The sequence below is a fragment of the Perognathus longimembris genome, chromosome 20 (genome assembly GCF_023159225.1).
Source record: "Perognathus longimembris pacificus isolate PPM17 chromosome 20, ASM2315922v1, whole genome shotgun sequence".
Lineage (NCBI taxonomy): Eukaryota > Metazoa > Chordata > Mammalia > Rodentia > Heteromyidae > Perognathus > Perognathus longimembris.
Window position 1 is genome coordinate 23,385,695 of NC_063180.1, and position 26,818 is coordinate 23,412,512.

At 55.7% G+C, this 26,818-nt stretch overlaps 1 protein-coding gene across 1 annotated transcript; it reads left to right on the forward strand.

Moving 5' to 3' along the window:
• Positions 1–88: 88 nt before the first annotated feature.
• On the forward strand, positions 89–24,786 carry Prr12 (proline rich 12). Its single transcript, XM_048329821.1, has 14 exons — positions 89–710; positions 2,267–2,379; positions 3,646–3,807; positions 3,894–7,189; positions 7,760–8,453; positions 10,843–11,279; positions 17,285–17,401; positions 17,646–17,779; positions 17,995–18,461; positions 20,679–20,804; positions 20,976–21,073; positions 23,104–23,250; positions 23,352–23,447; positions 23,813–24,786. The coding sequence occupies exons 1-14, from the start codon at positions 625–627 to the stop codon at positions 23,957–23,959; spliced, it is 6,120 nt and encodes a 2,039-aa protein (XP_048185778.1). The 5' UTR covers positions 89–624; the 3' UTR covers positions 23,960–24,786.
• The last annotated feature ends 2,032 nt before the right edge of the window (positions 24,787–26,818 follow it).

The window sequence follows — 26,818 nt, forward strand, 5'->3', positions numbered from 1 at the left end:
TCCCCTCTCTTCCCTGTCTCTCTCTCTCTCTCCTCTCTCTCTCTTTTTTTCGCCTTTGCACGGGATTGTGGGAGGAAGCGGAGCGCAGCCAGACACCCCGCCGCCCGCCCCCCTTCCCCTCCCCCTCCCCCAGCCGCCTGGTGCAAAGATGGCTGCACCGTGAGCGCAGAGGAGGAGGAGGCGGCGGCGGCGGCGGCGAGAGAGCGAGCACCCGGCGCCTGCACCCACCCCGGGGCCGCCCGGGACGCCCCCTCCCTCCCCAGAGCGCGCCCACCCTTCTCGCCTGCAAAGCGCCGGGGCAAAGGCGGAGACAGCGGGGTCCCTCCTCCCCCCCCTTCCCTCCTCTAGGGGGAACCCCCCTTCCCCCTTCTTAGCTCCGCGGCTGCACCCCCTTCTCGCCCGCCCCTCTCCACCCTTGCCCCCTCCCTTCCCCGCCCCGGGCCTTCCCGGGCCTTTGGCGGCTTGCAAAGGGGGGGAAAAAGAGAGAGAGAGGAGAGAAAGAGAGAAAAGGAGGAGAAAAAAAAAAAAAAAAAGCGGAGGGAGCGGCGGCGGAGGAGAGCGCGCGCGCGCCCCTCCCTCCCCTCCCTCCCTCCCCCTCCCCCCAATTTCCACCGCGGCCAATTCATGGACAGGAACTACCCCAGCGCCGGCTTCGGGGACCCGCTCGGCGCCGGGGCGGGATGGAGTTACGAGAGGTCAGCGAAAGCTAGGTAAGGAGCCGAGGGTGGCCTGGAGGAAGGGGATCTGGGGGTGTGTGTGTGGACGGGGGTCCCCCCTCTCCCCAGCCGGGCCGGGCCGGCCTAGCGACGCGCGTGCATCGCAAACTCCCCTCCGGCTTGCAAGGGAGCGGCCTTCTTGGGTTTGGTAACAACGCCGCCGCCCCAGTTTGCAAATTCCGCCAAAGCCAGCTGCGGCTTGCAAAGGGAGAAATGCAGCGGGAAAATAGGGGGTGCAAAGACAGTTTCCTCCGGGAAGGCCTTGAATTGGTTTGGATGGAACTGGCGTAGCGAGGCCTGGACCTCGCTCCCCTTTCCCCACCATCCTTGAATTTCCAGCCTGCTGACCCCTCCCCCCTGCTCCCCCGGCTCTGCTCTTGCAAAGGTGGAAGGGGAAGAGAATGAGGATGCAGACCTGGGGGGGCGCGTACCCCCGCTCAGGTCCTATTGTTCCGGGACTAAGCGAGGTTGGGCCACTCGCCGTCCCCCCCACCCCACAAAAAATTACGCGCGCAGAGTGGGCACACGGCCCCGCCCCCTTCTTAAGCTAGGGTTCTCTGTGTATGGGGGGGGTCCTGGCCTTTGGGACACGCCCCCTTTAGCCCCCCACCCCCTCCCAAGCTGAGAATCTTGAGTTGCTGGCCACCCAGTGTTTTGCCCTCTTGAGTCTGGGCCAGGATTTGGGGCCCCTGCATGGGGACAGTGGGATGTTTTCCATGTGAGTGTGTGTGGACCCTGTGTAAGCCTGGCCCCGCACCGAGTTCACCAGTGAATCTGCCCCTTTTCCTGATACTCATGGTCTCATCTTCACTCTTCACCTCCCTCTGAGCCCCTCCCCCTACACCTGGGGTTCCCACAGTGTCAGAATTTTCCTTGTGGGACCCCCACCCCCTAGCTCTCAGTACCTTTTCTTCCCTACGGGTGAATTGGATACCTGTTTGTACACATACCTGGCCTTCCCTGGGCCCTTACATTTGAACCCCAACCCCTGGGATGGACGGCCTTCCTGTCTGTACTTGTATCCGGTACTTTCCCCCGCCCTGTCTCCTCCCCACCCCCACCTCACCCCCTACCCCTGCTTTTTGGGGGAGCAGTCTATCTCCTGCTTCCGAATTCTCAAGAACCTATGAGGTTCAGGGCTCACGCCGCCTCTGGCATGGGGGTATCCATGGGCAACCTCTCTGAGGTTATCCCCACAATCTGTCACTGGTGGGGTGAGGGGTCTGAACTATCCGAGGAGAGGCTGGGTAAGAGGACCACGCCTTTCACGTTTTTCAATTCCAGATGCTTTCTCTCTCTGACTGCTGGTCTTAGTGTGCATGCTTGTGTTTGCAAACTTGAGATTATCCAGGCCTCTGCTCTGCTGGGGACTGCTTCTGCGACAAGGGCACCTCAATTCCCTTGTCTTCTCCCCTTTAGGGCCCAAGGTTCCTTGGGATTGCCCCTCCAGTCAGCTGGAAGATTTCCCCTTCCTGAAGATTTCCTGAGTTCCCTTCTCCCCGGGGTAGCTTGGGGTGACATTCTGACATCTCTCCCCCTTTGCCCCTCAGCTTGGTCTATGGCAGCTCCCGGACCTCGCACCCAGAGACGGACATCTTACACCGCCAGGCCTATGCGGCCCCCCACCCACTACAAAGCTATGCCACCAACCACCACCCGGCAGGTACGGCCCCGACCCGCCAGGCTCGGCCTGGCCCTCCCTCGGTGGCCTCCGATTGGCTACGGAAAGTTCCACCCCTTCTAATTGGCCCTGCGTTGTGTCGAGGCCCGCCTCTTGCTATCTCTCCACTGATTGGTTGCCTCTAAGCTGCTGGTGCCTGTTTAATTTCACACCCGATTCGTCGGTCCTGTCTCTAGACCCGCCCCTTTCCCTTCTAATTGGCCCCGACCTTTCAGACCCAAATCCCACCTTCTCTTCCAGGCTTTTCTAGCTTCTCCTCAGCCCACCCTAAGTCCATTACCCCCTCTGGCTTCGCCCCATCTTCTTGGCTGCTGTGTTCCGTGAATTCCTCCCCCCTCCCCGCCCCTTCAGATTCCCTTTCTTCCTGACTGGCTTCCATTTCCTTCTGTCCTCCCTTCCCTCCCCTTTTTCAAAAAGATTTCTCTACTATCTTATTCAGCTCCTTTGGCTTTGTCTTCTACCCTCCCCAGCAGTTCCTCTTCCTTTGATCCTGGTTCCCTTCACCCTTCCATTTCCCCCTCCACTTCCCCTGCCATGAGACTGTGCTGTCCAGTTAGATCCCTGGACCACCTGGTTGATTCCTTCTCTGTCTTCCTCTTCATCTAATGTTTGGATCCTCTTCCTCTGGCTTAACTCCTTGTGACTTGTCCTGCAAACTTCTGAGACCCTAGTCATGGTGTAGCTTTTCTCCTTTTTGTTGTAATTGCCCAAATACTTGGGCATCCCCCCCCCCCCCCCCAGCCTTACTGAGTTAGGACTCGGTCACTTCTGGATTTCTCCTTTTCCACTGCCATTTCTCACCTGGGCTCCCTGTTCTTAACATTTGGATTGTACAGCATCCTCCTTTATTGAGTCATCTGTCTTTCCTCTCCTTGGTCTAATCTCAGTGTAGTTCTGACCATTTTCTCCTGTTTGGATTTTTCTTTCTTTTTTTTTTTTTTTTTTTTGCCAGTCCTGGGGCTTGAACTCAGGGCCTGAGCACTGTCCTTGGCTTCTTTTTGCTCAAAGCTAGCACTCTGCCACTTGAGCCACAGTGCCACTTCTGGCTATTTTCTGTATATGTGGTGCTGGGGAATCAAACCCAGGGCTTCCTGTATATGAGGCAAGCACTCTTGCCACTAGGCCATATCCCCAGTCCCCTGTTTGCATTTTTCTTTCTGTTCTATCCAGCCCCTTCCCTTTTATTCTCTTTACTCTAACTTCCCTCCCTCCCCCCAACCTGGCTGACCGCCTCCTGTCTCTGGCCAGGCCTCTCGGGACTGTTTGACACTGGCCTTCACCACGCGGGCTCAGCAGGGCCCGACGCCTCCGTCATGAACCTCATCTCAGCCCTGGAATCCCGGGGCCCCCAGCCTGGCCCTTCTGCCTCCTCTCTCCTCTCCCAGTTCCGCAGTCCTTCGTGGCAAACAGGTAAGCCCCAACACCAGCCCTGGAGGGCTCAGGTAGGACTGGCTTGGTGATCCTCTCTGACCGACAATGTTCTCCGTCCTCCCCAGCCATGCACACACCAGGCCCCACGGAGCTCTTCATCTCGGGCGCCCTACCGGGTTCCAGCACCTTTCCGTCCTCCTCTGCCCTGTCGGCTTACCAGCACCCGGCTTCCTTTGGCAGTCGCCCCTTTCCAGTGCCCTCGTCCCTCAGCCTCCAGGATCCCCCATTCAGTCCTCCTGCGAACGGTCTCCTGTCCCCTCATGACGTGCTACATCTGAAGCCCTCTCAGGCCCCCACGGTGCCCTCCTCGTTGGGCTTTGAGCGCCTAGCGGGGGGTGGTGTCCTGGGACCTGCTGGTCTTGGCCCAGCACAGACCCCTCCTTACCGTCCTGGCCCCCCAGATCCTCCCCCACCTCCCCGCCACCTCCCAACTCAGTTCAATCTGCTGGCTTCCTCTTCTGCTGCTGCGGCCGCCGCCGCCGAACAGTCCTCCCCTCAACTGTATAACTTCTCTGGGGCTGCTCCCGGCCCACCGCCCTCTGAGCGGGCTCTGCCTCGCCAGGACACCGTCATCAAACACTACCAGCGGCCTGCCAGTGCTCAGCCCCCACCTCCCCCACCCCCCGCCCATGCCCTCCAGCATTACCTGAGCTGTGGAGGCAGCTACCCCTCCATGGGGCACCGTGCCAATTTGGCCTGCAGCCCCTTGGGTGGTGGGGAGCCCTCTCCAGGTGCTGGAGAACCCAGCAAGGCTGGGCCTAGTGGGGCTACAGCTGGGGCATCAGGCCGGGCCACGGGCCCCGAGGCGGCCGGAGGTGGGGGTGGGGGTGCTGGAGGTGGAGGCTACCGCCCCATCATTCAGTCACCCGGCTATAAGACAGGAAAAGGTGGTTATGGAGCCGCCACGGGAGGTGCCAACAGGCCACCGCCACCTCGCTCAACTGCCACACCCAAATGCCAGAGCCTGGGTGGCCCAGCAGGGGCCTATGCCACTGGGAAGACCTCTGGGGCTGGCGGGGCTGGGGGCCAGGCCTATTCACCTGGTCAGCCCCAAGGGCTTCTGGGACCCCAGGCCTACGGGCAGGGGTTTGGCGGGGGCCAAGCACAGGACTTGAGCAAAGGCCCCAGCTACTCAGGGGGTCCCCCGCAGCCTCCCAGTGGGCCCCCACCTCCTGGCCTAGCCACTTGTCAGAGCTACTCTCCAGATCAGCTGCAGGGGCAGCTGTATGGGGTGCAGAGTGAGCCGTACCCAGGGCCAGCTGCCCACTCCCAGGGGCTGCCCACCGCCAGCCCCTCGCTCAGCTACAGCACCGGCCACTCCCCAGCACTCTCGGGCCATGGAGGCGGCTGGGGACCCAGCTCCTTGGGAGGTGGCGGGGAGGCCAGCCCCTCTCACATCATCCGCCCTCTCCAGTCACCACCTGCCACAGGCCGCCCCCCTGGAGTGGGCTCTCCAGGAGCTCCTGGCAAATACCTGAGCTCAGTCTTAGCCTCGGCTCCCTTTCTGGCGCCCCCTGGAGCTGGCAGCTACGCGGCAGGAGCCGGGGGCTACAAGGGCAAGGGGGATGGCTCTGAGCTGCTGGCCGGCCCAGGGGGGCCTCCGGCTGAGCGCACCGAAGATGAGGAGTTCCTTATACAGCACCTCCTGCAGGCGCCCAGCCCCCCGCGGACCTCAGGGGCAGATGGCTTGGTGGGCGAGGATGGGGCGGCGGATGCCTCCAAGGGACTTGGGGGAAGTGGTGGGGCTGGGGGACCACCAGGTACGCCCTACGAATTGGCCAAGGAAGACCCCCAGAGGTACCACCTGCAGAGTGTCATCCGCACCAGCGCTAGCCTGGATGAAGGTGCCACCGCCGCCCTGGAGCTGGGCCTGGGGAGGCTGAAGGAGAAGAAGAAGGGCCCGGAACGGGGTGGCGAGACCCCTGAGGGGCTGGCCACCTCTGTCGTCCACTATGGCGCAGGTGCCAAGGAGCTGGGGGCCTTCTTGCAAAAGAGCCCTCCACCCCCACCTCCCACCGGCCAGCCTGCCCAGCCCACCCCCCACGGTCTCCTATTGGAGGCCGGAGGCCCTGACCTCCCCTTGGTGTTACCTCCGCCTCCCCCACAGCTGCTCCCCTCAGTCCTCAGCCATGCCCCCAGTCCCTCTCCCAGTGCCCCTAAGGTTGGTGTTCACCTCCTGGAGCCAGCCACCCGCGATGGGGCGCCCCAGCCACCACCCCCACCCCCGCCGCCCATCCCCCTGCAGCTCGAGGCTCACCTCCGCAGCCACGGCCTGGAGCCCACGGCCCCCAGCCCCCGGCTGCGGCCTGAGGAGAGTCTGGAGCCCCCAGGTGCCATGCAGGAATTGCTGGGGGCTCTGGAGCCACTGCCCCCAGGGCCTGGTGACACTGGTGTAGGCCCACCAAACTCAGAGGGCAAAGATCCTGCGGGGGCCTACAGGAGCCCCAGCCCGCAGGGCCCCAAGGCTCCCCGCTTTGTGCCTCTCACCTCCATCTGCTTCCCGGACTCCTTGCTCCAAGACGAGGAACGGAGTTTCTTCCCTACCATGGAGGAGATGTTTGGTGGTGGGGCAGCAGATGACTATGGCAAGGCTGGGCACCCTGAGGACGATGGGGACCCCAAGGGGGGTGCTGGGCCTCCCCCAGGCCCGCCAGCCTATGACCCTTATGGGCCTTACTGCCCAGGTCGAGCGTCTGGGGCAGGGCCGGAAACTCCGGGATTGGGCTTGGACAAGCCCCCTGAGCTGCCTTCTACCGTCAACGCCGAACCCCTGGGCCTGATCCAGAGCGGACCCCATCAAGCGGCCCCACCACCCCCGCCTCCACCACCACCACCAGCTTCCGAGCCCAAGGGCGGCCTCACCTCACCCATCTTCTGCTCAACCAAGCCAAAGAAGCTACTCAAGACTTCGTCCTTCCACCTCCTCCGACGCCGCGACCCGCCCTTCCAGACGCCCAAGAAACTCTATGCCCAGGAGTACGAGTTTGAGGCTGACGAGGACAAGGCTGATGTGCCTGCCGACATCCGCCTCAACCCCCGGCGCCTTCCCGACCTGGTGTCCAGCTGCCGATCGCGGCCAGCCCTCTCACCGCTAGGCGACATTGACTTCTGCCCGCCCAACCCAGGTCCTGATGGCCCTCGCCGCCGTGGCCGAAAGCCCACCAAGGCCAAGCGTGACGGCCCTCCCCGGCCTCGGGGCCGGCCCCGGATCCGCCCGCTGGAGGGCCCCACTATCCCTGGGCCGGCCTCGGCCTCCATGCCCAGCGATGGGGCCAAGAAGCCTCGGGGCCGGGGCAGAGGTAGAGGCCGGAAGGCTGAGGAGGCCACAGCCATGCGGTTGGAGCCACTGAAGCCACTTAAGGTAAGGGGGTGGGGGGGGTGGGCTGCTGTTACGCTGTCATCATAGCCTGGGTTTTGGAGGCCCCTAAAATCCTGTACTCTTGAGCCTGAGGGAGGGGGTTTCAAAGCTAACCTGGTGAGAATTACAACTTGACCTCTGGCTGGAGGTAGGCCGAGTACACGAGGTCAGGTCCTAGTGGAGCAGGGTCCTTTGTGCCTGAGACTCTGGGGACAGTCAGGGGTCTGAAGGAGCTAATAGCAAAGAGCTCAGCGAGTCTCCTGAGGGAGGAGGGCTGGAGTGTGCTGCTTTGGGCTTCTTGGTCTGAAAGGGGAGGCCGATACTGGATCCCTGGGTCTGGGGGAGGAGGCTGGGATCTGGTCTCTGAGTCTGAGGAAGGAGGTCTGGACTCCTGGGTCTGGGGCTGGAGGGTTGCGGGGGTGGGGGGTGGGGAAGGGGCTTGGGTCTGAGGGAGGAGGCTAGGGATCTAGATTCCACAGTCCATGGCAGGCCAGGAGCCTGTATTCTTGGGCCTGACAAGGGAGGCTGGTGTCTGAATGTGGGGACCCTCAACTCCTGTGCCCCTATATCTAGATCAAGCTGTCCGTGCCCAAGGTTGGCGAGGGTCTGGGAGTCTCCTCGGGCGATGCCATTTCCAGCGCTGACCACAACAGCCTGGACTCCAGCCTGACGCGGGAGAAGATCGAGGCCAAGATCAAGGAGGTAGAGGAAAAGCAACCAGAGATGAAGTCGGGCTTCATGGCCTCCTTCCTGGACTTCCTCAAGTCGGGGAAGCGCCACCCACCACTGTACCAGACGGGCCTGACGCCCCCCCTCAGCCCCCCCAAGAGCGTGCCACCCTCCGTGCCAGCGCGAGGCCTGCAGCCCCAGCCGCCCACGGCGCCTGCCGTGCCGCACCCTCCACCTGCCGGGGCCTTCGGGCTGGGGGGCGCCCTGGAGGCGGCAGAGAGCGAGGGGCTGGGGCTCGGCTGCCCTTCGCCTTGCAAACGGCTGGATGAGGAGCTGAAGCGGAACCTGGAGACGCTGCCATCTTTCTCCTCTGACGAGGAAGACTCTGTGGCCAAGAACCGGGACCTACAAGAGAGCATCTCCTCGGCCATCTCCGCCCTTGATGACCCACCGCTTGCTGGACCGAAGGACCCCGCTGCCCCGGAGGAGCCTGCCTTGGCCACCACCACCACGGCTGCAGTCCCAGGGCCTCCGCCACCGCCTCTCCCCGGGCTTCCCAGTGCCAACAGCAATGGCACGCCCAGCGAGCCCCTAGAAGGTGATCCAGGGGTGCAGCAGGGTTGGTGAACAGTCATCGGGTACAGTTGTGCAGGTTGCACACTGTGCAAGGCCACTTGGCAGATGATGGCAGAGTTCATGTTTGCCAAAGAAGTTTTCCTAATTGAGGACAAACCAATGTTTTGGGTAGCTTTTTTTAACGATGCCAGTCCTGGGGCTTGGACTCCTAGCGAGGGTGCTGTGGCTGAGGTGTTTTTGCTCAAGGCTACCACTGTATACCACTTGAGCCACAGCTGCATTTCTGGCATTTTGGGTGCTTAGTTGGAGAGAAGAGTCTCCTAGATTTTGCTGCCGGGGGCTGATATTGAACCGTGATCCTCAGTTCTCAGCCTCCTGAGGAGTTAGGATGGCAAGCATGAACCATCGGCGCCCAGCTCAGTGTTTTGGGAAGGAGTGTCTGTCTCTAGTGTGTAGGCAGGGCCCATGCTGTATTCTGGAGACCAGACAAGCCATAAGGGATACAGACAGGGTATGTCCTAGGGACTGAGAAGCGGGTGTGTGTTCTGCTAGAGGATTTAGGAGTCAGTCATATGGGCTGGGGGTGGGGCTTAGTGGTGGAATGCTTCCCCCACAAGCAGAAACATAGAGGAGAGGGTTGTGTTCAGAAAGGGACAGGAAGGTGCCCAGGGCAAGAGACTAGAGACTGCTCAGCCTTGTGACAGGGAAGACGGAAGGCCTGGCAGTAGACAAGGGCTTCGATCCTGGTCTTGCATTTTTTCATTTAGTGCCAAGGCTGGAGATTGAGCTGTGGGTCTGGGCACCATCCTTTAGCTTTTTCTTTCAAGGTTGCCACTCTACCACTTAGCCACTTTCTAGTTCTAGCTTTTTTTGGTGCTTAGTTGGAGACGAAGAATACTAGACTTTCCTACCTGAACTGGCTTTAAACCTCAATCCTCAGATCTCAGCCTCCTGAGTAACTTGGATTGCAGGCATGAGTCACCAGTGCTTGAGATGGATGTTGGACAGAATATAATGGGTATAGGCCTTGGAGGCTGGCATTTGGAGGAAAATAAGGGTTGAAAAAGGCAGGCATGGTAGTGTTACTCCTATAATTCCAGCACTCAGGAGACTGGAGGAGGACAGTGAAAGTTCCTGGGCTTGGTAGTGAGGTCCTGTCTCAAAAAAGCCAAGCCAAGTGGGCACCGATGGCTCACACCTGTAATCCTAACTACTCAGGATGCTGAGATCTGAGAATCATGGTTCAAAGCCAGCCCAGGCAGGAAAGTCCATGAGATTCTTACCCAATTAACCACCAGAAAACTGGAAGGCACACTGTGGCTCAAATGCTAGAGCGCTACCTAGCCTTGATCTGAAGAGTTTAGGGACAGCGCCCACGCCTAGAGTTCAAGCCCCATGACCGACCAAAAAACCAAACCATGAAAAGCCAGAACTCAGAAGAGTCACAGGAAGCGAAGTCTTCGGTGGGGTCTTGAAAATAGGGAACTGAGAGAGAAAGGCTGAGGGTGAAGGGCGCTGTTGGGAAAGAGAGGAAAGCCTGAGAGTGATTGAGCGCTGGTTAGATGGAGAGAGGTCAAGGGCAGTGAACCTCAGGGGCAGGAAGAGGAAAGAATTCTGTTGAGAACACAGGCTGGGAAAAGAAGCATTTTAAACCTGGGTACCATGGCTCACACCTGTAATCTTAGCTCCTCAGGAGGCTGAGAGCTGAAGATCATGGTTTGAACCCAGCCAGGGGAGAAATGTTCATGAAACTCATATCTGCAGTGAACCATCAAAAAGCCAGTATTGGGGCTGGGCGCTGCCAGTGGCTCATGCCAGTCATCCTAGCTACTCAGGAGATCTAAGGATCTCAGTTCGAAGCTAGCTCTTGGCAGGAAAGTCCTTGAGACTCTTATCTCCAATTAACCACGGGAAAACTGGAAGTGGCGCTGTGGCTCAAAGTGGTAGCACTAGCCTTGAGCTGAAGAGCTCAGGGACAGCACCCAGGCCCACAGTTCAAGCCCCACGTTGGACAAAAAAAAATATTTTTTTTAATTTTTTGCCAGTCCTGGGCCTTGGACTCAGGGCTTGAGCACTGTCCCTGGCTTCTTTTTGCTCAAGGCTAGCACTCTGCCACTTGAGTCACAGTGCCACTTCTGGCCATTTTCTGTATATGTGGTGCTGGGGACTCGAACCCTGGGCTTCAAGTATACGAGGCAAGTGCTCTTGCCACTAGGCCATATCCCCAGCCCAAAAATATATTTTTTTAAAAGACAGAAGTAGAACAGTGATTCAAGTGGTAGAATGTCATCCTTGAGCAAAAGATGCTCAGGGATGGCACTTAGGCCCTGAGTTCAAATTCTAGGGCTGGCACACAAAAATAATCAGGGATGGTGAATAGCATCCGATCCTGACCCCATTCTCCTTCCTAGAGCCCCCTATGCTGGAAGAGAAGCCTCCACCCTCCCCGCCTCCTGCCTCGACACCTCAACCTCCGCCACCTCCACCGCCACCTCCAGCCCTGCCCTCGCCACCCCCGCTGGTGGCCCCAGCACCCAGCTCACCGCCTCCTCTGCAGCCGCCACCCACTCCGGCTGTGCCCTCGCCGCCGCCACCGCCACCACCCCCTCCCCTTCCTCCCCCTCCACCAGCAACTGCCCCCCCAGCCGCCCCACCTGAGGAGCCAGCGGCCCCATCCCCCGAGGACCCGGAGCCCCCCGATGCCCGGCCTCTGCACCTGGCCAAGAAGCAGGAGACGGCAGCTGTGTGCGGGGAGACGGACGAGGAGGCGGGCGAGAGCGGCGGTGAGGGCATCTTCCGGGAACGGGACGAGTTTGTCATCCGGGCCGAGGACATCCCTTCTCTGAAGGTGAGTCCCAGCCCGGACCCAGAAAACCGGGCCTGGTGGATTTGGCCACTGAAGCGTTCATTGAGTACCTGCTGACCATGGGCTGTGTTGGGGTCAGAGGTGGGTTTTCTGGGTCTCCTGGAATATGAGATCTGACGGCTTATAGGGGAGGCCAGCAGGGGCCTGGGGACTTGTGAGGTACCCCTTATGTGTGACTGTCCATAAGAACATTGGGTTTTCTCTTTTCTTAATGGAACCAAAAAAAGTGCTCTGTCTGCTCTGAACCATATTCCCAATCTTTTTTTTTTTTTTTTCTTTTTGGTGCTGGTCCTGGGGCTTGAACTCAAGGCCTAGCGTTCTACCACCTGAACCAGACACAGCTTCACTTCTGGATTTTTTGGTACTTCATTGGACATAAGGGTCTCAGGGACTTTTCATCCTGGGCTGGCTTCAAACTGAGATCCTCAGCTCTCAGCCTCCTGAGTAGCTAGACTGTCAGGCGTGAGCCACTGGTGCCAGGATTTTTTTTTTTTCTTCAGTTCTGGGGCTTGAACTCAGGGCCTGAGTACTGTCCCTGACTTGGTTTTGCTCAAGGCTAGCACTCTACTTACTACTTGAGCCCCAGAACATCACCTCTTCTGGCTTTTTCTATATACGTGGTACTGAAGAATCGAACCCAGGGCTTCATGTATGTGATATTCGCAGCCCCTGGTGCCAGGATTTACATTTCCCTTTTAAGACCAAGTGTTGCTCACTTTGCCCGTGGTGGCATTAAAGTCATGATCCTCCTACCTCTACCTCCTAAATAGCTGAGATTATAGGTGGGTGTCACCATGCCTGGCTTTAAAAGGGTCATTGGTATATCCCATGTATATGCTTTTGGGATGTAGTGGGGAGCAAAGCAAATGAGACTCTTCTCTTCTTAAGGACATTCTCACGTGGCAGAACAGGTATAAGGAGAATACTGTGATTTATGCTGCCATACTGGAAAGGGGGTAGTGGACAGGCCCACTAGCCCATGTTACCGCACCTTTGAACAGCTGACTGTAGAGTGTCAGGCTGTCTTAAAGACTCTGGGTAGCCCAGGCCACTCACCACTTCCCCTTACTCCTCACTCAACAGGACTTGGCAAACTTCGACCTCTGGGCCTGATCCAACCCACAGCCTGTATTTGTAAATAAAGTTTTATTGGCATACAGCCACACTCATTCATTTACATCTATCCATGGGTGTTTGCCTCCTCCAATGGCAGAGTAGAGCTGGCTCGAACATCCAGAACTAATTCCTGACTCCTAGCCTGGCCTCTTTTGGTGAAAGCTTGCTGACTGCTCTCTAGTATGCTTTTTAGTTCATAGGGACAGGGGGTTGTGGTCAGAGGATTGTGGCCATGGGCCATGGTTATGATGGGGTCACAGATCCTGTGGGCATCAGGCCGTTATGGGAAGGGCAGCTTTTGGTATTTTGTGTACTTAATCCCTTTGTGTTAAATCTTGTGATGATTTTTTCTCTGCAATAGTTTTTGTATATTTCAAGAGGTAAATGTTACATATCTTTCCTATTTTTTTTATTTTATTACATATATTTTAATTTTTTTTGTCGGTCATAGGGCTTAAACTATGTGCCTGGGCACTGTCCCTGAGCTCTTCAGCTCAAGGCTAGTGCTCTATCACTTGAGTCATAGGACCACTTCTAGTTTTCTGGTGGTTAATTGGAGATAAGAGTCTCACGGACTTTCCTGCCCAGGCTGGCTTTGAACTGGGATCCTCAGATCTCCGCCTCCTGAGTAGCCAAGATTACAGGTGTGAACTACCAGTGCCCAACTCTTGTTTTGTTTCTTTATTTTGGTGCCAGTCCTTGAACTCAGGGCCTGGGCTGTGTTCCTGAGTTTTTTTGTGTTTTTTTTTTTTTGCCAGTCATGGGCCTTGAACTCAGGGCTAGCACTCTGCCACTTGAGCCACAGTGCCGCTTCTGGCCATTTTCTGTATATGTGGTGCTGGGGATTGAACCCAGGGCTTCATGTATATGAGGCAAGCACTCTTGCCACTAGGCCATATTCCCAGCCTGTTCCTGAGTTTTTGTTTGTTGGCTTTTACTTAAGGTTGGTGCTCTACTACTTGAACCACAGCTCTACTTGTGGCTTTTTTTTGGTGGCCAGTTGGAGATAAGAGTGTCCCAGATCTGCCTGCCTGGGCTGGCATCAGTGCAACCCTCAGATGTCAGTCTCCTGAGTAGCTAGGATTACAAGCAGGTCTCACCCATGCTCAGGCCTGTCCTTATTTTACAAACAACAACAAAAAACTTAGGTTCAAAGAGGTCGCCATCACGCTCTTACTGTGGACTCCTGTTCCCCTTCTCAGCCAGGGTGGGAGGGGAGGAAAACTGGGGTTCCATGTGGTTGAAGTTACAGCTCAGAGTGCACACCGTCAGCCTGCCAGCCTGGGAGCCCCCCAGCTCAGCACCAGCTGTGTGCCATGCCTATTCTGGTGCGACATTGACCGTGACCGTAGTCAAAGGAGCAGGTCGTTGGGCCAGGACCTCAGCGTTCCCCATTCACCTATGAGGAAATTCATACGGGTAGAGAAGGAGCCTTTGGAGCTGGGATAGAAGCCAGAGCCATTTGATATCACATCCCAGCTGACACGGGCCTGGGGAAGGGGCCAGGCAAGGACTCAGAAGCTTAAAATACAACGAGAGAGAGATGGGGGGAAAGGACGAGAGGGAGAGAGAGAAGGGGCACAGAACCTCAAGCCCCAACCACCCTTGCGTATGTCCAGACAAGGCATGGCTCCCAGAGTTCACACCCCAGCCTTGGTGTTAACCTGACTCTATTGACCCTCAGCTCAGCTTCACTCTCATCCACCTGTGCCTCAGTTCCCCCTCCCCCCCCCCCCATGAGGGCCAATCACAGCAGTCCCTCCCTGGTGCTGTGTCCTAGGACTCACTGTGTCCTGGCCTGTCCCATTCTCCCACAGGGCCCAGTTGGCAGGAGGAGCTCAGGAATGTGTTCTGTGTGTGTCTCTAGGAGTTTAGGCGAGTCTCCAGGGCAGGGCTGGGGAAAGCACAGGACCAGGTGATGTTGCATCTGGCGCAGCCGCACAGTGACTCCCTCTTCCTGTGCTGCGAAGTTTACCAGGCACCTCAGAGGGCTCACCTCACCTCCTCTGCGGGAGGACCCAGAGCTCCTGGGTTTGACTGGCCTGGGCAAAATACTGAGACATTGTTTCAGAAAACTCTTTTCTTCTTCTGGATGTGGGTCAGGTGACAAAGTGGGAGGTGGAGACTGGGAAGTGGTTCAAGGCCAACCTGGGGAAAAAAGTTTGTAAGACCCCATCTCCACCAATAAAAGGCTGGTTATGGTAACCACTGGTCCACCCAGCTTCTTGGCAAACATAAATAGGCTGATGACAGTTCAGGCTGGCCTGGGCATAATGGGAGACTTTTGGGGGTGGGGGTGGGCTTGAACTCAAGAACTGGATGCTGTGCTGTCCCTTAGCTTTTTTTTTTTTTTTTTCCAGTCCTGGGGCTTGAACTCAGGGCCTGGGCAGTTCCTGAGCTTCTTTTGCTCAAGGGTAGCACTCTACCACTTGAGCCACAGCGCCACTTTTTCTGTGCATATGATGCTGAGGAATTGACCCCAGGGCTTCATTCATGCTATGCCAGCACTCTACCACTAAGCCACCTTCCCAGCCCCTCCCTCAGCTTTTTACTAATACCCCACCGCCCAAGGTGTTCTGTAACCCAGGCCTGCCTTGAACTCATGATACCTCTGCCTCGCCCTCTTGAGTGCTGAGATTACAGGCATGTGCTACCAGGCCCCGCTTTTATATTATTCTCTTTCCTGTGTTAACTCTTCAAAACTCTTTGAGCATTTCATTTCGTATGGGAGTGAGTGATGTCCTTATTGGGCTGGTTTGCCCAGCTGAGGAGCTGGTTGGAAGAGGGGCTCCCAAAGTGGACCTTTCAAGGTTCAGTGCTATCTCCTTCAGTGTCCTTCCTACCTGTAAAGAGGGGGATGGTAATGTTACCCTCCTAGTTTCTTGGGCATGTTATGAGGATGTTCATGCACGTAAGTGGAGTGGGGGCGGGAGGGGGCCATCTAAGCAGCAGGAGCAGCTTGTGCAAAGGCCCTGTGGTGAAGAGAAGCATGGCGTGTTTGTGGTCTATGGGGATGCAAGTTGCTAGACCACGTGTCATGTGCACTTTGGATGGTGAGGTTAGACAGATGGGTGCTGTCAAGAACAGTAGGATTTTTGCTGTGAGGGCCCCTTCCCACCTCCGGCAAGCTGGGAGGAAAGTGACAGGATGGTCTTTACCTAAAGGGCCCAGTGTTCACAGCTACTGGCCTGTGTCATCCTTGTTAATCTTTGCTTGCTTTCTCTTCCTCCTCACACCTCTTGCTCTGTGTGTGTGTGTGTGTGTGTGTATAATTTTTATTTATTTTTATCTATTTATTTATTTTTGGCCGGTCCTGGGCCTTGGACTCAGGGCCTAAGCACTGTCCCTGGCTTCTTTTTGCTCAAGGCTAGCACTCTGCCACTTGAGCCACAGCGCCACTTCTGGCCATTTTCTGTATACGTGGTGCTGGGGAATTGAACCTAGGGCTTCATGTATGGGAGGCAAGCACTCTTGCCACTAGGCCATATCCCCAGCCCATATGTATAATTTTTAAAAAAATTTATTCCGGGGGGCTGGGGATATGGCCTAGTGGCAAGAGAGCTTGCCTCGTATACATGAGGCCCTGGGTTCGATTCCCCAGCACCACATATACAGAAAATGGCCAGACGTGGCACAGTGGCTCAAGTGGCAGAGTGCTAGCCTTGAGCAAAAGGAAGCCAGGGACAGTGCTCAGGCCCTGAGTCCAAGGCGCAGGACTGGCCAAAAAAAAAAAAAATTATTCCGGGGAACATGGCCTAGTGGTAGAGTGCTTGCCTCATATACATGAAGCCCTGGGTTCCATTCCTCAGCACCACATATATAGAAAATGCCAGAAGTGGTGCTGTGGCTCAAGTGGCAGAGTGCTAGCCTTGAGCACAAAGAAGCCAGGGACAGTACTCAGGCCCTGAGTTCAATCCCCAGGACTGGCAAAAAAAAAAAATTTATTCTTATTCTGTACTGGATTTTGAGCTCAAGGCCTCATGCTTGCTAAGCTGGGCTTTGTAGCCCATGGGTTTGCATCCCTGTCTCTTAGCTTGTCATTGTTTTAATTTCTCAGGAGAGAACCTGATTAGCCCTGATGAGCAATTGGAGGCCAAGTTGGGGGCGGGCTTAATGTGTTTTGCCTGCCCATTGTCTATGGTCAGATTTATGCTAATCAACTTACATGTGTAAGGCGGCTTCCAAGTTGTTGTTGTTGTTGTGTGTGTGTGTGTGTGTGTGTGTGTGTGTGTGTGTATTTATTTTGTTTTATTTTTACCAGACTTGGGGCTTGGGACTCAGGGCCTGAGCACTGTCTCTGGCTTCTTTTTGCTCAAGGCTAGCACTCTGCTACTTGAGCCACAGCGCCACTTCTGGCCTATATATGGTGCTGAGGAATTGAACCCAAGGCTTCCTGTATATGCAGCAAGCACTCTACCACTAGGCCATATTCCCAGCCCTGTTTGTTTGTTTTTTTTAAAGTAGGTATGGTAAGTGAGAGAATTGACTTTAGAAGTTGGGTGAGGCTTGAGGACTGACTTGTCCTTATTGGTGAATGTGGCCATTCACCAATCAAAGTCCAGACCGGAAATTCAAGACCAAAGTGTCATAGGCTGGATCCTACCCAGGGCTGTGAGGGAGGTCAGTGCTTATGAGCTGGAGAGTTGGGGGATGGGGCTCAGCAGTAGAGGGCTTGCCTGGCTTGCCTGAGACTGCCCAGCACTGCAAAATCAGACCATTAGCTGGGCAGGAGTAAGACAGGGTCAGGGTCAAGCCATATCCTGGGACCAAAAGCATCTTAGGACCAGAAGAGATTTGCCAGTGACCTGCTGAGAGTGGTTGACGTTTCTTGCCTTCCCTACCCCTACCCCTGCCCCATGCTTCTTCCACAGCTGGCCCTGCAGACGGGGCGTGAACCCCCACCCATCTGGCGTGTCCAGAAGGCTTTGCTACAGAAATTCACTCCAGAGATCAAGGATGGTCAAAGGCAGTTTTGTGCTACCAGTAATGTAAGCATGCAAAGGAGAGGTGCGATGTAGACTTGGGAAACCCCTCGCCTAAGAGAGTGCCTAGGACTGGGATTGCTTCCTGCATGGCTGTGCTTCTAGGAGGAGGCCTTGAGCCCCGGCGGACTCCAGGCGGTTGGGGGGGGGCGGGGGCCTGTGGTGCAGAGGGAGGATCTTCTTGGTAAGGGCTGCTTGGGTAGAGGGAGGTGGAAGGGGATTTTCCTCACAGACCTCTTTCCCTCTCTAGTATTTGGGATATTTTGGGGATGCAAAAAATCGGTACCAGCGCCTGTATGTCAAGTTCCTGGAAAATGTCAACAAGAAGGATTATGTGAGGGTCTGCGCCCGGAAACCCTGGCACCGGCCGCCAGTGCCAGTCAGGTACCAGACTAAGGGCGGGGGACAGACGGGCAGGACCCACACCTCATGGCGGTCAAGCATCTGAGAGAAGGGAAACAGCCAGGTGTTGGGAGGAACAGAGACCCTGGAGAAGATGAGTTTTGGGGAAAGGGGAACAGTTCCTGGGTTAAGATGAGGGGCTCCCAAGGAGTGCGCGGGTGACCTGACTTGCAGGCTTTTTTCTCTTATCCTTCTAGACGCTCCGGGCAAGCCAAGGGCCCCTCCTCAACAGGGGCCAGCTCTGTACCTCCACCCAAGACCCCGGCCCCCCCTCCCAACCCCGAGAAGGTGACCCCTGAGAAGCCCCCCGAGCAGACGCCCGAGACCCCTGTGCCTGAACCCCCTGCCTCTGAAAAGCCATCGCCCCCACGACCTGTGGAGAAGGAGAAGGAGAAAGAGAAGGAGAGGGTGACGCGGGGGGAGCGGCTACTGCGGGGGGAGCGGGCCACTACTGGACGGCAGACACGGCCAGAACGGGGCCAGGCCACAGGACAGTCTGCTTCCCGCCTGCCCAAGGCCCGGCCCCCCAAGGTGAAGGCTGAGCCACCCCCCAAGAAGAGGAAGAAGTGGCTAAAGGAAGCTGTGGGCAACGCGTCGGCGGGCGGGGGCCCCGCAGGCAGCTCCTCCGACTCAGAGTCGTCCCCTGGAGCACCCAGTGAGGATGGTGAGGCGCCCCCCTACCCCAGCAGCTGTGAGCTGAGCGGGAGGTGTCGGGTAACCCTGGCCTTTGGGTGGGTGGAGGTGCTCCAGGTGCCCTCAGCAAGATGGTGGCAGGAAGTTCCAAACCACAAAAGTTCTTTGTGGTTCTGTGTGGTACCTGCCTAGGTGACAGAACTTGGCACCCCTCTGCTCGGTTTTCAGTTATTGCCCCCACATGCAAATGAGGATACCAGCCCCCCAGTTAGGATTGGGAAGCCACTAGAAGTAGATGCAGCCACACAACACCAGGTCCTCATCCTCATCAGGGTTCTGTGGCTTTAATAGACATTGCCGGCCACGGAGGGCTGGGCGAGGTGTGGAGCCACCCTTGGTGGTGGGGCTCAGAGACGGCTGTGTTCCCCTGACACTGGGGACTCTGAGGTTGGAGGACAACCTCTGTGGGCCTCAGAGCCCTTGCCTTCAAAGTGGAGTAGGTTAAGGCAGGTGGGAAATCGCGTCCATGGGGGAGCATCATGTCTGCACCCCATGCTTCACGCCAAGTCTGCTCTGTGATGACAGTAACAAGAGCAAAAATAACTATACAAATGAATACACGCAAAATGCTTACCTTGTCCGATCCTAAGCCGTTTACAGGTTGGCTTATTTTAGAACCCCCCTGAGGTAGGTACAGCAGAATAAGAATCTCAAGCGCTGGGATTATAGGTATGTGCCACCACACTAGATTAGAACAGCTAGGTCTGATTTTGGCTTCTGATCTATCCTCTAACATCCTATTATGGTCACATATTCATGCTGGGCTGCAAAGGCATGTGGGAAATACAGCTTCAATTTGGTAGCCAGTAAATCACCAAGAAACCAGTTTTCCTCTCTTTCTTATTTTTTTAATTTTTTTTTTTCTTTTTGTCGGTTGTGGGGCTTGAACTCTAGGCCTGGGTGCTGTCCCTGAGCTCATCAGCTCAAGGCTAGTGGACTACCATGTGAACCACAGCTCCACTTCCAGTTTTCTGGTGGTTCATTGGAGACAAGAGTCTTACGGACTTTCCTGCTTGGGCTGGCTTTGATCACAGTCCTCAGATCTCAGCCTCTTGAGTAGCTAGGATGATAGGGGTGAGCCACCAGCCCCTGGCTCACACCCTATTTCTTCCCCCAGCCTTTTCTACATTTTCCCCTCAGACCTCTGAGCTTTGCTTCTTGTCCTCCTTTCCTTGAGGATAGTTCCCATGGAGACAGTCACCAGCCCATAATACCTAGAGGCCATCCCACCTCTTTTCCCTGTCTCCCACCCCCACAGTGGGAAGGGTGGTAAACCCTGCTTCTGCCCCTGTGTGTATTGCAAGCTCCATTCCCAGTTCACTCCTGTCTCCCCCTGGCCCTGTGCCAGTGCTTCTGCCCCTCAACCTTTGAATTCTGCCCCAGCTGCCCTACCCTGGCTCTGTCCTTTCCCCCGGGTCCATTGGGCTAATGTGAGGTCTCACACTAAAATCCTTCCCCCAGTGGGCCTCAGACAGTACATTCCATACTTAGTTCCGCTTGTCCCCCATAACTCCTGAGTGTTTAAAGGAAAAGGCACTTCTAAGTCGGCCTCAGGTTGGAGGCCCTGTGTTCACCTGTTTCTGTCCTCTCCCTCTGTCTTCCTCTGTATGACGTGATCTCTCTGGCTTGATCCACTGTTTTGGAAACCAGCTTTGCTATTTGTGTGCAGCCCTGGTGAACTGTGTGAGCCAAGTTCCTTGGCCCTGAATGTTCTTTTTTTTTTTTTTTTTTTCCCTTTGTGCTGGTCCTGGGTGCTGTGCCTACTAAGCCTTATTTGCCCAAGGCTAGCTCTCTACCACCTGAGTCACAGCTCCACTCCAGCTTTTTTGGTGCTTAATTGAACATCGGAGTCTCATAGACTTTCCTGCTCCTGCTGGCTTTGAACCCGGATCCTCAGATCTCAGCCTCCTGCACAGCTGGGCTTTCAGATGTGAGCCACCTGTCTTGGTTATGTGGCCTTGAGTAGGTTTTTCCTGTCTCCCCGGGCCACAGGTCTCCTGGCACTGTGCTTGGTGAGGGGTTGTGACACCACCATTCTGGCACATGTAGCCAGGGCTCGCCTGTCGTACCCTGCAGCACATGGGGACCTTCCCCACCAGAGGGATCATGGTGATGCTCCTTGGTGTTGAGCACACCCTGTACCTCAGAAAGGGATGGAAGCATCACTCTGCACCCTGTTTTCCTCCAGAGCGAGCAGTGCCCGGGCGCCTACTGAAGACACGGGCCATGCGGGAAATGTACCGGAGCTATGTGGAGATGTTGGTGAGCACCGCGCTGGACCCAGACATGATCCAGGCCCTAGAAGACACACACGGTGAGCTGAGCTTGAAGCTGTGGGGCTCAGGGAGGAGGCTGGGCCAGGACCCCTGGGTCTGAGGGAGGAGGCTGGGGTCTGGACCCGGGGTCTGAGGGAGGAGGCTGAGTCCCCAGCCTCTGTGGCCCATGCATGGAGTGTCCTGGGCTTTCTGACTCTTTGGCCTTGCAGACGAGCTATACCTGCCACCCATGCGCAAGATCGATGGCCTCCTGAACGAGCACAAGAAAAAGGTCCTGAAGCGGCTTTCACTGAGCCCAGCCCTGCAGGTGCTTGGGGCTTTGGGGCGAAGGTCATTGGAGGGGCTGTGTCCTGGATCGGGCTGTGGTGGTCTCTATTCCCACCAGCTCAAGGCATCGGGTGTTGCTAGGCATGGTGTGGTAGTGGCGCTGGAGTGCAGAGTGGGCACAGGGATCGTCCTGTGAGCTCCCCGGATTCTAGGTTTTAGGGCTCAGCACTAGAGTGGCCTGCTCGACTGGGTGGAACACCAGTACCATTCTTTTTACTTTTGCCAGTCCTGGCGCCTGAATTCAGAGCTGGGGCGCTGCCCCTGAGTTTTTTACTCAAGGCGAGCACTCTATACCACTTAACCCACTGTGCCTCTTCTGGCTTTTTTTTTTTTTTTTCGAGTAGTTTATTGGAGGTAAGAGTCTCATGGAGTTTCTTGCCTGGGCTGGCTTGGAGCCTCAATTCTCAGGTCTCAGCCTTCTGAGTACCTGGGATTACAGGCATGAGTCACCAGTGCTCTGCTCATTCTTGAGAATTCTGAGATACATTGTTAACCTGGCAGGATGGTTCTGGTCAAGATGTTAAAATGGGGCACTAGGAATGTGAATAACAACTTGAAGTTCTGGGGTTGATCTTAGCCTGCCGCTGTGGGGTCTGGTTGAGCTGATCCATACTAGGATTGAGCACTCTCACGTGACCATAGGCTGCATCTCTGAAGACTCATTGTACGTTGAAAAGTATTGCAGATGAAAGATGTACTTAGCTGAGCATGGTGGCTCCTGTCTGTAATCCTAGCTACTTAGGAAGCTGAGGGCTAAGATCTTAGAATCATGGTTTGAAGCCAGCCCAGCCAGGAAAGTCCATGAGCCTTTTTTTTTTTTTCTTTTCCTGTCCTTGTGCTTGATCTCTGGACCTGGGTGCTGTCCCTAAACTCTGTTGCTAAAAGGCTAGCTCTCTATCACTTTGTGCCACAGCTGCACTTGCGGTTTTTGAGTGGTTAATTGGAGATACGAGTTTCACAGGGATTTTTCTGCCTGAGTGGGCTTTTAGCCACAATCCTCAGATCTCAGCCTCCTGAGTAGCAATGACTATAAGTGTGAGCCACTAGCGCCTGGCATCGCTTTTTGTTTTTATTTTTTGCCAGTCCTGGGACTTGAACTTCTTTTTGCTCAAGGCTAGCACTCTACCACTTGAGCCACAGCGCCACCTCTGGCTTTTTCTGTACATGTGGTGCTAAGGAATGGAACCCAGGGCTTCATGTTTGCAAGGCAAGCACTCTACCACTAGACCACATTCCAAGCCCCTGGCACGGCTTTTTATAAGTAATTTGTTGGCCTTCCCTACCTGGGCTGGCTTCAAACCACAATCCTTAGCTCTCAGCCTCTTGAGTAGCTAGGATTATAGGTGTGAGTTTACTTTTATTTCCAAGTAACCACCAAAAGCTGAAAATGTGGCTGTGTATGAAGTGGTAGAACACCAGCCTTGAGCAAAAGAGCTGAGAAACAATTCCTATGCTCTCTAGTTCAAACCCTAGGGCCAACACAAAAATCATAAGTACATTTAATGTGCTCACTCTGTCAAATGTCATAGCCAAGCAATACCATACTGTGGGGGTTTTTTGTTATTGTTTTTTGTCAGTCGTGGGTCTTGAACTCTTGGCCTGCACACTGTCCCTGAGCTCTTCAGCTCAAGGCTAGCCCTCTACCTCATGAGCCACAGCGCCACTTCCAGTTTTCTGATGGTTAATTGGAAATGAGAGTCTTCGCTGTCTTTCCTGCCTGGGCTGGCTTTGAACTGGGATCCTCAGATCTCTTCCTCCTGAGTAGCTAGGATGACAGGCGTGAGCCACTAGCGCCAGATGCACGCTGTGGAGTTTTGTAGGATTTTAGGATTCTGGGTGGGATATTTTGCTGCCTCTGAGGATGCTGGAAAACCAAGCTCCCTGTGTATCTCTAGATCTCAGCCTCAGGGAAACTGAGGTACCCGATGACACAAAGCCCTGACAAGTGTTTGTCAGGCTGGGGTGGGGGTGGGCTCACAGGTGGCCCACTGACCCCGTGGCTTCCCGCAGGACGCCCTACACACGTTCCCACAGCTGCAAGTGGAGCAGAGTGGGGAAGGCTCCCCTGAAGACGGAGCTGTACGGCTGCGGCCAGCCGGCGAACCCTATAATCGCAAGACGCTCAGCAAGCTCAAGAGGAATGTGGTCCGAGCCCAGGTGGGAGCCGGGAGGGGGTGGCAGGAGGGGCTGGAGGAAGGAGGAGGGGCCTGGCAGCCCTGGTGTGGGGCTCACCCCCCTCCCGCCCCCCGTGTGCCCAGGAGTTCAAGGTTGAGTTGGAGAAATCGGGGTACTACACGCTGTACCACTCACTCCACCACTACAAATACCACACGTTCCTGCGCTGCCGAGACCAGGTGAGCCTGCCCTCCACACCTGCCATCCAGGGTCCCAACACTGCGTCTGCTTCCTCCCTCAGGCGTGCAGTCGATTCCCCAGCTCTCCTCCCTCAGATCCAAGGGTCCAGACCCCAGCCTCCTCCCTCAGACCCAGGGGTCCAGACCTCACATCTCCTTCCTTAGATCCAGGAGTCCAGGCCACAGTCTTCGGCCCTAGCCTCCTCCCTCAGACCCAGGGCTCCAGGTGTCAAGCCTCCTCCCCCAGAACCAATTTAAGGTTCCTCATGCCCTCTTTGTCCTGGACCTCCAAATCCCACTGCCCCTCTCCCTGGGACCCGGATCTCCCACCCCAGCCTCCCTAGCTCCGTGTTTCCCCCCTGTAGACTCTGGCCATCGAGGGCGGAGCTGAGGACCTGGGCCAGGAGGAGGTGGTCCAGCAGTGCATGCGCAACCAGCCCTGGTTGGAGCAGCTCTTCGACTCCTTCAGTGACCTGCTGGCCCAAGCACAGGCCCACAGCCGCTGCGGGTGACCTCCTCCGTCATCGGAGAATTGGGACAGAACTGTGTCCTCAGGAGCTGACCCCTGAGGCTCCATTGCTGCCAGGAGGAGCAGAAATGGGGGGACAGTCATTGGTCAGGGTGTGTCCACACGGCTCCTCCCCCCAGGGCAGGGTTCAAAGTTTGAATCCCTCCTCTTCCTGAGCCCTCCCTCCCCTTCCCCAACTTCCTCGCTGTCCGGTGTACAGAGAAATTATTTATATATATATGTATAAATGTCTATTTAGTAATGGTCTCCCTCACCCTTCACCCCAGTCCCTGCTCCATGGCCGTAGCCCGTCCCTCTTCACTTTGTACATAATGTATAGGAAAAGTCTATGTATGGTTGAGGGGGGCGGGGGCTTCAGAGAGCTGGGGGATCCTTCTGCCCCCTCCCCTCCCAGCACCCCCTAGAGGCCAAGATCTTTGCTAAAGGCCATTTCCTCCCCCAGGGCATTGGGTGTGTTGGGTGGGAGGGAGAAAACGCATCTTGTTAATTATTTTTAATCTTATTTATTGTACATACCTGGGGCAGAGGGAGGGGGGCTGGGGAGGGGGGAGAGGATCCCCCCCCTCACTCCTTTTCTACAGCGATTTGTCTGTGTCTGTCCCCCACCCACGACCCCCTCCCATTGTCGTCTGGATGTGGTTCTATTTTTTAATCGGTCCCCGTTCCTGCCCTGCCCTCTCTGCTCCTCCTCTCCCCTCTCTCTGCTCCCCACTCAGCCCTCGTCTCTTGCTCTTTATTGGGCTTCTGTACAACTCACCTTGTATACACTGTGTACACACAACCAGCCAAATGAAACCCAACGGCAAAGTACCAGCAGGCTGGAGTGCGTCTGTCCTGCGGCGATTGGGGAGGGGGGCATCGGGGTGGGGACCACGACGTCAGGTCTAAAGATGGGTCAGATGGGTTTTCTAGAGCCCTGGGCGGTCCCTGTGTGTCATACTCACACATCCAGGTGGGTCTAATGCTTTCTGAAGATCTGGAGGATGTCTCTCTTGGGTGCCTGTCCTACAGTTGGCCAGAGTGACAACCATGTATAAGAAGGAAGGTTCAGGGGGCTGGGAATATGGCTTAGTGGTAGAGTGCTTGCCTCCCATACATGAAGCCCCAGGTTCGATTCCTCAGCACCACATAAATAGAAAAAGTCAAAAGTGGCGCTGTGGCTCAAGTGGTAGAGTGCTAGCCTTGAGCAAAAAGAAACCAGGGACAGTGCCCATGCCCTGAGTCCAAGGCCCAGGACTGGCACACACACACAAAAAAAAGAGTCCTGATCTGTACATTAGGAGCAAGCCACAAACTTCACCACAAGTTCCTTTTTTTTTTTTTTTTTTTTATCATGGGGCTTGAACTCAGGGTCTGGGCACTGTCCCTGAGCTCTTTTGCTCAAGGCTAGTACTCTACTACCATGAGCCACAGTGCTACATAGGGTTTTCTGCGGTTACTTAGAAGAATCTCAAGGAGTTTCCTACTTGGGTTGGCTTTGAACCCGAATCCTCAGATCTCAACCTCTTGAGTAGCTAGGGTTACAGGTGTGAGCTACTAGTACCATCTTGATGGAAAAAGTATGTGAGATTGTTTTCCAGTTTATCCCCCCTCCACCCCTCTTAATTCATGGAATTTGAACTTGAACTGAGGGCCTGAGTGCTGTCCCTGAGCTTTTCTGCTCAAGGCTAGTGCTCTACCACATTTAAGTAAGCCACAGCTCCACTTTCAGTTTGGTGGTAGTTAGTAGGAAATAAGAATCTCACGGACTTTCCTTCCCTTGCTGGCTTTTTCTCAGTCACCTGACTTGTAAACCACCAGCACCTAATTGGGTTGGCTTTTTGTTTTTCTAGTCCTGCAGCTTGAACTCAGGGCCTGGGCACTGCCCCCAAGCCTCTTTGTGCTCAAGGCTAGTGCTCTACCACTGGCCACAGAGCCACTTCCGTGGGTTGGTTTTTTGTTTGCTTTTGGTGCTGCTGAAGGACCCCCTCAAGGCCTAGATCACTTTGGACCAGAGCTATACTACTGAAGGCTTTTATGTTTGGGCTGGTACTGGGGCTTGAACTCTGCCCAGCAGGCTGGGCAGAGAGGTCTGAGACACAGCAAAAAGGAAAGAAAATTGGGGGGCTGGAGGCTCATGCCTTTAATCTTCGCTCCCCATAAGGGTGAGATTTGGAGAATGGCAATTCAAAACCACTTGTAGGAAGGAAAGTCTGCAATATCCTATATCCAAAATTAATTGCAGGAAGCTAGGCAGGAACCATGGGCCAAGTGGTATGCCATGCAAGCACAAAGCCCTGAGTTCAAGCCCCAGTATCACGTAAGAAAGAGGCACGGACTTCAAGGCAAGGAGACATAGAACCATTGCCAAGCGCCAAGGGCCAGAAGCTGGAGGTGCCAGCTGGGCCACTTCAGCCTTTCACTGTCTCCCAAGTTCTGGCATAGCAGTGGCAATGGATCTTCCAAAAATGGCCTGCCAGTTGTCTGTGAGGCTTGGTGTCTTTTTTCTGGGGGCAAGCTGTAACTTGTCAGCATCTCGGTGTGTATCTGGGTTCTGTAAGACCCAGGGTGGCCCAGCCAAGAATGTGACCCCACTACACAATGTAGGGGAGGCTGTGTTGGTGTATCTGTGTGTGTCTGTGTTGGTCAGTGTGTGTGCCTTTGGGCAGAGATTGGCACAGGGCACCCCCAGCTGGGCCTTGGGTAAAAGAGAAAGATGACCCCCTCCTGGCAGGCAGGGGTGGGTCCCTTCTTGGTTGGTGGGGGGGGGGACACATAGCACAATACATTGGAGCTGGGTTTCTTCCCAGGGCGGAAGGTTGAGCCTGGGCCAAGCATTCTGTGATAATGAAAACCGGAAAGG